This window comes from Gossypium arboreum, chromosome 7 (genome assembly GCF_025698485.1).
Source record: "Gossypium arboreum isolate Shixiya-1 chromosome 7, ASM2569848v2, whole genome shotgun sequence".
Lineage (NCBI taxonomy): Eukaryota > Viridiplantae > Streptophyta > Magnoliopsida > Malvales > Malvaceae > Gossypium > Gossypium arboreum.
In genome coordinates, this window is record NC_069076.1 from 105475121 (window position 1) to 105486311 (window position 11191).

Sequence of the window (11191 nt, forward strand, 5' to 3'; positions counted from 1 at the left end):
CATTTAAATTAATTTTTGAATCAATAAGAACGCATTGTCACGCAATAGAACAATGGAAAGAAAAAATTTTACATATTAAAACTTAAGTGACTATTTGAGTAGTTTACCCTTTAAAATTTTTAAAAATTATTAGCAATAAAAAATTTAAAAGCTAATCGTTTAAATTAACATGCCACATCACCCTCTTAATGGAAGTTAACGAATGAGTGATAAAATGGAATATTTCAATAACTTTAATGACAATAATGTAACTTTTAAAAATTAGACGACTGAAATGTAATTTAAATTAAAATTAAGAGAGGATTGATATGATTTACTCATAGAAACACTGAGATTGAATGTAATTAAACTAATTTTACATGTTTAATAATTCAAAAAAAAAGAAAGGTTTGACCAACATATTGTGAATTTCCCATAATATTCTAAATTAACAAACAGATAAAACGATAATAATTTCAAACAAATTGTGGCCGAAATCTTATAATCGTCAAATTAGCTAAATGCCGAAATTAAGACCTTAACCATAAATTTTATTATTTTATTTTTTGTCAAATTTTATTTTTAATATAATATTAAAAATTATTTATAGTCTCCTCCCAATCTCTAAATAAGAGAATAATACATTTCAACGTATTTGAACTCATATCCACTATGACAGACAATAATATTAATATCAATTAAACTAAAACTCAACAATTAAAAATTAACATAATTAAATTCTTAAAAAGCGAATTAGCATTTATGAAATTATTATTCTATTTTTTTTCTTTGGCGAAAACTAGTGTGGAAGTAGCTTTATAAAATGGGGGAATATTCCCAAACATCAAGATCATGATATGATGTGATAGAAAATTCTGGTTCCATTGCTTTCAAATGCTAAAGGTCAAATTTGAGATTTTTCTTTTTTTTTGTCTGAGAACAAAACAAAGTGGTAGAAAATACTGCAATTAATAAAAATATATTTAAAGGTAACTATAAAAGTTTAGGTGTAATTTTATAATGGTTTAATTTTTAAAGGGATTAAGTAAAAAAATCATTTAAGCTTAAAATGCAATATTATCTTTTAACTTTATCATTTATGAGAGGATTAACAAGTAATTTTTCTATTTTTGATTAACAAGTAATTTTTCTATTTTTCTGGGGCTAAGGTGCTATCTGTTTCCTTAGATTCACGTTTGCTTCTACCAAAGAAGTCTTCTCATTGTTGGATGAGGCAAATGTTTTGAGTTATTTTGCATCCAGTTTTGAGTCTTATGATACGTAATTAAGTTATGTGAGTTTTCAGTCCTAATATGTACATATATTATAGATGAGTTTATTTAGGGTAAAAATATTATTGAGTTGAATTGTATTTTGCTTACTCTATTTAAAAAACGGACGAATTATTCATTGTAGGATAAACCAAAAAGCAATTTAGTATTTCTGTTTACATCAATTTCTATTGTTAAAAATTATTTCTTATAACTCAACATGATGTGCATGTGTCGTGCCACATATTACTATATGGTTATTTTATAGCCATGCTAATTTTAACATGACAAGTAGATAAAATTTTTAATAGAAAAAACCAATATGCTATATGAGCTAACATACAGGATTGTTTGCTTATTTTTTGCATGGAGGGGCAAAATGTAACCTAACTCCTAGTATATAGGAGTTTCTATAGTACTTTTTATCATTTATCTGACTATTTATTTGGGATACTTTGTATTAGTTGAATTCTACTTTATAATTGCTTAAACTTGTATTTATAATTATATTATACTTATGTTTATACTGTATTTGCAATAACTTTAAAATGGTAGAAAATATGGTCTAACTCTAAATTTAGTTTTCCCACTTTATAAAAATTGAGAAATTGATTTTTCTATTTTAATTTATCAGAATTTTGTCCTCGAAAACTAATAAATTATTCTAATTATTGGCAAAACACATGAATTTTAACTTAATCTAGTTTTCTTTTATAAATTGTTACATATAAATTATTAAACTAGTGATTTTTATGCTAGGTCCTTATATATAATTACTAAACCATTGATTTTCGTAAGGCATGAGAACTGAGTTTTGATAAATTGAAGGACCTAATTGGATATTATAGTTAGAAAATACAATTTTGTGAAAGGATTAGGTTATATACAAATTCGACATATTTTATATATATTCACATTTTGAACTTTGAAGGCTATTTAAAGGCGATAGCTGTTACTCCAAGTAAAGCCAAACCAGCTTACAACCAACGCTCAATTGCAAGTTAAAGAGAGGGACGTTTTTCCTAAAAAATAAAATACTTTTAAGATTTAAAAAAAAAGGTTTAAATACAAAATAGACCTTCAATTTATATTATTTTTCATTTAGGTATTTAATTACTTTTTTGGTCAAAATTAGTATCTAAAACTATTGATTCTTTTTCGTTTTAACTTAAAATACGATACATCAATGAGAAGGTAATGAAATTGATAATTTAAATACTATTTTTTTAAATAGACAATTAAGTGGAATGTGGTATAATTTAAGGATTAACTTTATAGTTAAACCTTAAATTTAAAATTAAGAAGAAAAGAAAACAACTTATAAATATCATGATCCACCCTTTGGACGATTAAAAAAAATCATTATTTTTACTTTTAAAATCTGATTGAAATTAAGTCTAATATAAAATTTAATCAATTTGAATTCCAAATTTGATTAATTATTTTAAAAATATTTTATAATTCTTTTCACTTTAAATATAAAATATTTTCATAATAAGTTAATAAATATTATTAATATTGTGACAAAGTCTAAAGTCATTGGACTAGAAGTGTTTATGGGTTGAGTAATATGTTCAACTCATTAGGAGCCGAGCTTTGGTTTCTATTTATCAACTCCAACTCTTCCTAATATGATTAATTTTACTGTTTAAAAAATTATAAAAATATAAAAATATAAATGTGTTAAATTTTATATATTTATAAAATTTTTAAATAGTGAAATAAGTAATTTGGATGGTCTGCATCAAGCTAGAGCTTAGAAATTTTTTTGAAATCGAGTCTAGACTCAAATTGACCTGTAAACACTTTTTCATATGACATTGAGTATCTTAATTTGAGTTCCACCATGGTTGGGTTTTTCCCTAAATTATTTTGTGCTTAAGTCCCATACAAAGTTAGTTATAGGTTTATTTATTATATTTTAGGGTAATTCTAGTTTTAATTATTTTTTGTGATTCTACTTGTAATTTAAAAAAAAATAATTTTGTCAATTAAGTCTTAAGCTCATTGGTATTGACATTGTTGTTAGTACAGAAGGATGTGGATTCGAGTGCGCTAAAGCATACTATCCTCCTATTTAAAGGTTGAGGAGAGAGGATATGGATAGTTTTATGCATTGTATAAAAAGATTTTAAAATCGTAAAAAGAGAAATGGGATTTGCTTAGGATCAAACCCAAACTTTAATGCTTTTGATATTTATGCTTTTTAACTTTTAAATAAAAAATTAAGTCGAATTAAAATCTAGCCAAATTTAATAAAATCAAGTCGAATATAAATCAAATTTGGAAATAAAAAGTACCATGGAGACCCTTATACAAATAGTTAGATTGCATTTTGCCCATTTACTCAAACAGTAGGCAAATTAGCTCCTATATGTTAGATCAAAGAGCAAATTGCTATTTTCTATTAAAATTTTCATCAATTTCTACTGTAAAAAATTAGCATGACTGATAGAATAATTAGAAAATTACACGTTATGTGCCACATGAACATCTGACGTGGCTAATTTTTAACAATAAAAATTGATAGAAATTTTAACAATTTGCTCTTTGATATGACGTAATTAATCAATTTACCTATTTTTTTAGTAAAAAAAAAATTACAAAGACATCCATAATACTTTTACCATCAATTTCCAATTTTTCTTTCCATTTAGAAATAATATACAAATTTGACTTGAGAATATCAAATTTTGCATTTGCTGTTGAACAATACATGGAAAACAAAGAAAAATGGAATCGATATTCATAACTATAAGGTTAGAAGCAATTTAGTCATTCTCAAAATAAATAAAATAATTTAATTATTGTATTATTAGAAAGTGAGCAAATAAATAAAATTGATGATTGCGTTAATCATTTTCGTTAAAAGTTATACCAAAAATAGTGAAGGCTGTTATCAATTAATTTAGGGATTAGATTGTTGTATTTATTTTGAAAGGGACTAAATTGCTCCTGATATTATAATATAAGTACCTCTTGTATATTTATTCCATTATAGTTGTTTGGCTTCTTATTGAAATTTAACCATTTAAGTAATTACGTAGACATGTAGACATAGTTGGGAAATATTTGGTGGTGTTTTCAAAATTATAAAGAGGTAACTTTTGGCCTAAGAATTTGACTTAAAAAAGACATAATAACCCCTTTTTATGATAGTAATTTCAACAATTTTGTCAATTTTATATTTTGGTCTTAATAATTCATAAGTATGCCACATCAGTAAAGTTAAACCTTTTTTTTTATGATTTCACAAACAATATAAGTTTCAGGACTAAAATAAAAGAAAAAATAAATAGAGAACTAAAATGATTTTTATTAAGAAACTGGAGGGCCAAATTTTTATAAATCTATATAAAATTATAGTGCGTTATAAAGAAAGCCAAGTCCACAAAAAAGAGGCCGAACACTTAGAATGGCCTTGTGCATTCTACTATATTCCATATCATCCTTTATTTCAGGAGTGTGTACAGAGGGCAACAAGTAGGGCCTTAGCCTCTTTTGGTCTAAATGGTTAAAATTCAATACTAGTCCTTCTTGAAAAATTACAATTCAATTTACGTTTTTCTTAAATATAAACTTATGCCTTAGTCTCCTTCAATAGTTTTGGTTTTATTTTGGCCTTTAATATAAAATTTCTAACTTTACCAAAGTACGAATCTAAATGGACTGAGTCCAACTCACTTTTCTCTGTGACTATGAATATAATCAAGCTCAATTTGCTCAACCCATCATCAAAAACGATATCAACAATGAGTTTAAACCCAAATTGATCCATATATTAATCACTCTCCCGTACTTTTTTTATAATAAAAGTTATTAAATCCTAAAAAGGTTAACCAAAAGATCAATAAAAATATTGCAACAACCACTTGACGAATCATAAAATATTTCATTCTAAATAACACGCTCCTAAACAAGAAAGAAAATTGCAATATCTCACATCAATACAAGCTACCTAGAAACTTTTGAAAGCTACGAAATACTGCACCAAAAACACTTCATAAAAACACGCAGAGTTCAATTACACAGCAACCAAGCTCAATAAATAACAATAATAAAATAACAACGCTAATTAGAAATTGAGCACCCTCTTTGTCAAGTGCCAAACACTAACACACAGTCAAATATTATCATATGGTAAATATTGAAAAAAATAAAATTAATCTCGAAATTCCTCATTGAGCAATTTCTCATGCAATCACCTACTTACCTCCAAAAAGTTATACTTCAAATTCATGTAACCTTAATGCTCAATTCAATGTTTGTCCACTTTGCAACTACTTTTTTCGCTCTGATAACGTAAGATATATTCCCCACCCCCAAAACTCAAGCTTCTTTAGCCTCATTGATTATGCCTCTCTTTCAACTTCCTTGCTATTTCTTGAATTTATAACATCACCTATTGAAATAGATTTATTGGCAACCTCCGACACATTGATTCTTCCTAAGTTTCTTTCATTTCCTTTTAGTAAAATCTTTAGGTTTTGTGAATCATTATTCATCACTATTGTTTAGCCTTTTTTTTTCAACCCCACCAATCTCCTTACCTCTCCTTCTATCATCTATCGTGTTACCAACTTTGTTTTCAACCTTGAAGTCGTATTAAAGGTGTCCTAAGACTCCTTCTTTGAACTTTGAGTGGATGCCCCATCACCTATAATGTTGTCTCCATTAGTGGCATGCAATTTACCTCACCATTCATTTCAAGATGCCTAACAAAACATGAAAACCATCTTCTTGGCTACCACACACAACATGAAAACCATCTTCTTCATTGGCCTCTTCAAACAATTCAACTATCTCAACTGTCTTACTATCTATACCCATTCTGAGTTTGACTGGGAACTAAAATCCCATAAATCATTTGATTCAACTTCCTTATCATCATAACAAAAATGAAAATTCAGTAACTGAATCAATTTCCATGATTATAACAGAGAAGGTGTTAATTCTTCATTTTTTCTCTACTCAGTCTTTAATACTAGCAAGTATGATCAAAGAAAGACCTAAATGTCATCACAACTCAATCAGTAAGGCTTTCTTTGAATCACCAGTGAGATGGTTTTCGATGAGATTAAAAACAACGATGGCGGTGAGATTGTAGCAATGAGATTAAAATTAGTTGTGAGATATGTGTTTGGATTCAAACACAACTGTAACAGTTAGATAAAAATAAAAAATAACTATTAAAAACATTAAATGAAAACATATATATTAATATATAACAAAATTTTGGTAACCAGTGAGCTAATCTGATTAGACTGGTGATGCGCCAAACAGCACCAAAAATAGGTGCTTGCGTTCCAGTGAAAAAATAAAGTTACCTTTAAACTTCAACGCGTTGGAGCCAAATGTTGTACCAAAAGAAGCCTAAAATGCACATGCTACAAATATTTGGATAACAAACAATATGCTTGAATTAAAATGTAAATTAAATTAAAAATATAAACTTAATTAAATATTTATCATTATATAAATAAAAACTTTTGAATAAAAATTAAAAGAGAAAATTATTTGTTAACAAAGGTTGAAGTTTTTAATATTGGTATCCAAAGTTTAAATTTTATTACGCATAATTGCCATACATACTGGAATTAGAAGAGACAAGAGCCTTAGTTTTTCCAAAATAAAAAAAAATGCCCATTTAGAAAATGCAAATTTTAAGTTTATTTAATAGCTAAATTTTATTTTAGTCCTTCTTAAAATTTAAAATTCAATTATAATCTCTCTAAAAATAAAAATTTTATAGTTTAATACCTTGAGAATTTTTAGCATTCAAGGGGAGCCTAAAATGTAATTTTTCATTAACAAAGTAATTAAAAGAGATTAAATTAAATTATTAATTTTATGAGAGACTAAAATTACAATTGTACCATTTAATTAAGGAGTCCAAGGTCCTTGCTTGCCATTAGCCCTTGCAAGATGCTTATGTAATAAGTATACACGTGTTTATAATTTGATCAATATATTTTAAAACATGTTTCACATAATTGTTAATGACAAGGCTAACGGACAGACCTAATTGATATAATACTGATACTTTAAGGACTCAATTAAAAATATTTCATAGTATAATAACCAATTTGAAATCAAAGCAATAATTCGAGGACATTTGATGAAATAAACCCTATTTTATTTTTGCTGAAAAACTAAAAATATCAAGCAAAAATTGAGTGGTCACTATTTACAGCTTAAAAATAGGTGGCCCACTTGGTGGGCGGTGGCTACTGAGAGGAAGCTCCGCCGCCCACAGATCCCCCCCAAAAAAGCCCAAATCCAAACCGCGTAAATTTGCCCAAAAAAAACCACCACCATAGAAATTATATAGCAAAGAACTTGAAAACACACACACCAGTGTTAGTAGATTCAAGGCGCGAGAATCGGATTCGGTGCCAATCGTTCTTTCCCTTTATAAAAACCCCGAATCTAATTTCATCTCATTTTCCATTTCATTTTCATTTTTTCATTTTCTTGTTCTTTCTTCTTTGACTTTTCTTCTACAGAGAGGAAAAGGGGGAGGAAAGAAAAAAAAATTATTTTTGCAAGGATGCAGAGGCGTCAAGATCAACGGTCGAGATCTGTTAAACCCATTACGGTTCATGGGTTAGCTCAGTCTGGGGATCTTGTTGGTCTTCAAAAGTTGCTTAATGATAAGCCTTTTCTTCTCAATGAGAGAAACCCTGTTGTAAGATTCATTTGATTTCATCATTGCGTTTTTAGATGTAATTTTTAGTATGTTTGATGGGTTTAGCATCCTTTTTTTAAATATGTTGTTGATTTGTAGCGAAATTTTAGTTATTTTAGCTTGGATTAATCAAAGATGGTTGTTCTATGGTGGATTGATTTAGATCCAGGGAACTTAGTTGGTTAGAAATGGGTTAATTAAGCTATTCTATGGGTGTATGAGCTTATGATATTAACTGAGGTTTACTAAGTTTTGGGGGCCCTAACTAAACAATAATTTTGGATTTTAATCAGATTTTTTTTTCAAAAAATTGGGGTCTAATTAAAATTTTAAAAAAATTTGAGATTAATGAGAATTTTGAATAAAAATAGACGAGCTTAATTAAAATTTTCAAAAAATTTTGGGGCCAAATTAAAATTTTCAACAAATTTGAAGGGAAAAATGAAATTTTCCAAAAATTGGAGGGGGGAGGCAAAACCCCCTCGGCGTCCATTACAGTCCGCCATTGCCAGTGATTCATTCATTATATATTTAAGTGTATATATAGATGGGGTAAAGAAATAGGTATGGAGTAATGAAGCTATTCCATGGTGCATGAATCCATGATCTTAACTGAGGCTAACTATATTTGACTATATTCGAGACAATGATTATGATATGGTATGGTATGGTATGGTATGATATGATATATATATCTATATATAGCTAGAGATGTTATCCAGTGTAATAGATGGTGTAGAGAAATGGGTATGGGTTAATGAAGCTATTCGATGGGGAATGAACTTGTGATCTTAACCAAGGCTATCCATATTTGAGACAATGATAGATTCATGATATATATATATATATATATGCACTTGCGTGTGTACGCAAGAATTCTAAGTTGACTATTAAAAGCATGGTAGTAAAAGCTATGATATGTTGACTTGAAATTTTTAGATGAGCTATTTTAGATTCTTAAGTTCGAGTTAGTATTATAAAGCTTCATTTGGTTGCGGTGGTCGTAATGGTTGGTTTCCTTGTTTATGTTATAATCATTCAACGGTTTTGTTTTATCATCATTTAACATGTCATAGACTCGTGGTGTAGATGTATTGTTTTTGCATACGGATGGAATCCATTCCCTTGTATTATGTTGTTAATTTATATTTGGTTTAAATGCAGATGGCACAAACACCACTTCATGTATCCTCTGGAAATGACAGGGCTGAGATAGTTAATTTTTTGCTCGATTGGCAAGGATCAGAAAAAGCTGAGTTGGAAGCTAAAAATATGGTAGGTAAAGTGTAATTGTTTTAACCGAAGAAAATGTTCACTTATTTTTATTTTTAAGTTAAATATGGTAGTTAAAATTTTGCAGTATGGTGAGACTCCGTTGCATATGGCAGCCAAGAATGGATGTAGCGAAGCTGCACGGTTGCTCCTTGCTCATGGTGCTTTCATTGAAGCCAAAGCTAATGTACTTGTTTTTAGCTCCAGGTTGTACTTTTATTATCACGTTTGATATATTGAGGATTTTCTTCATCCATGTTATTCATGCAGAACGGAATGACACCGTTACATTTAGCTGTTTGGCACTCGATTCGATCAGACAACCATGCAACTGTCAAGACACTACTCGAGTACAATGCCGATTGTAGTGCTGAGGATGATGTAATTTTCATCATATTTACTCAGTGTATTTTATTATGCTTGATTTATCTTACCAACTCGTGTTGATTTCGCGTTTCAACTGCAGGAAGGTATGACACCTATAAAACATATCTCGAAAGGCCCTGGAAGTGAGAAGCTACAGGAATTATTACATAGGCATCTTGAAGAGCAGCGAAAGAGAAGGGCATTGGAAGCATGCGGTGAAGCAAAGGCTAAGATGGATGAGCTCGAGAAAGAGCTGTCAAATATCGTGGGCTTGCATGATCTCAAAGTTCAACTTCGGAAATGGGCAAAGGGGATGCTTCTCGATGAAAGGCGTAGATCTCTAGGGTTGAAAGTTGGCGCTAGAAGACCTCCTCATATGGCATTCCTTGGTAATCCCGGAACAGGTAAATGCCATTGGATCATCCATCTCGGAATTGATGACTTGTCTTTTATTGATACTCCATGGAACCTGTAGTTTTTACACCTATGATTTTTGGTCTCAAAAGGTAAGACTATGGTAGCTCGTGTTCTCGGGAAATTGCTTCATATGGTCGGAATTCTACCTACTGACAAGGTAACAGAAGTACAAAGGACAGATTTGGTTGGTGAATTCGTTGGACACACAGGACCAAAGACAAGGAGAAAGGTGTTTCCTCGTGCATTCAGGATTTTTATTTTTTGTTCTATTTCTTAACGAACTAATTACGAACCAATCATTTACAGATCCAAGAAGCCGAAGGTGGAATTCTTTTTGTTGATGAAGCATATAGGTTAATCCCAATGCAAAAGTCTGACGATAAAGACTATGGATTAGAGGCTTTAGAAGAAATCATGTCTGTAATGGACAGCGGTAAAATCGTAGTCATATTTGCTGGATACAGTGAACCAATGAAGCGTGTAATCAGTTCTAACGAAGGATTCTCCCGAAGGGTAACGAAATTTTTCCAGTTCAGCGATTTCAATCCCGAAGAACTAGCTGAGATCCTCCATATCAAAATGAACAATCAAACCGAGCAAAGTTTGTTGTACGGATTTAAGTTACATAGTTCTTGCAGTTTAGATGCAATAGCAAGACTAATAGAGAAAGAAACAACGGAAAAACAGCGTAAAGAGATGAATGGAGGTTTAGTCGATCCGTTACTAGTTAACGCTAGGGAATGCCTTGATCTTCGACTCAGTTTTGACTGTATAGACGCTGATGAACTGCGGACCATAACCCTTGAAGATCTCGAAGCTGGTATTCGGCTTTTCTCGTGATATTATTGAACCATAAAACTAGAAGGTTTCCTTAAACTCAGAAGCTGGTTTCAGGTATATATATATGTGTGTGTGATGGAGATTATGGTTGAAAGAATTTTGATTTCATTTTGGCTTGTTTTTGTTAATTAAATTCATTCCTTTTTGTGCTAAACAATTGATTTGAACTCATACATATATTTATTCTTTCCCTTAAAAAGGGGCATTCTTCATGTTATAGTAGAGTATTATTCATTTGTTTTACAGTGCACTAATAAATTTCATTTCCAGCATCCCTTGATGTATGTTCCTTTTTTTTTTTTTTCGTATATATATAGTTGGGTGATAAAAAATAAAATTGAATATTTAATTGATTATT

At 29.7% G+C, this 11191-nt stretch overlaps 1 protein-coding gene across 1 annotated transcript; it reads left to right on the forward strand.

Annotated features, from left to right (window-relative positions):
- The first annotated feature begins 7394 nt into the window (after window positions 1-7394).
- On the forward strand, window positions 7395-11032 carry LOC108470643 (uncharacterized). Its single transcript, XM_017772064.2, has 8 exons — window positions 7395-7642; window positions 7757-7938; window positions 9103-9213; window positions 9299-9397; window positions 9481-9591; window positions 9677-9980; window positions 10083-10222; window positions 10300-11032. The coding sequence occupies exons 2-8, from the start codon at window positions 7801-7803 to the stop codon at window positions 10831-10833; spliced, it is 1437 nt and encodes a 478-aa protein (XP_017627553.1). The 5' UTR covers window positions 7395-7642; window positions 7757-7800; the 3' UTR covers window positions 10834-11032.
- The last annotated feature ends 159 nt before the right edge of the window (window positions 11033-11191 follow it).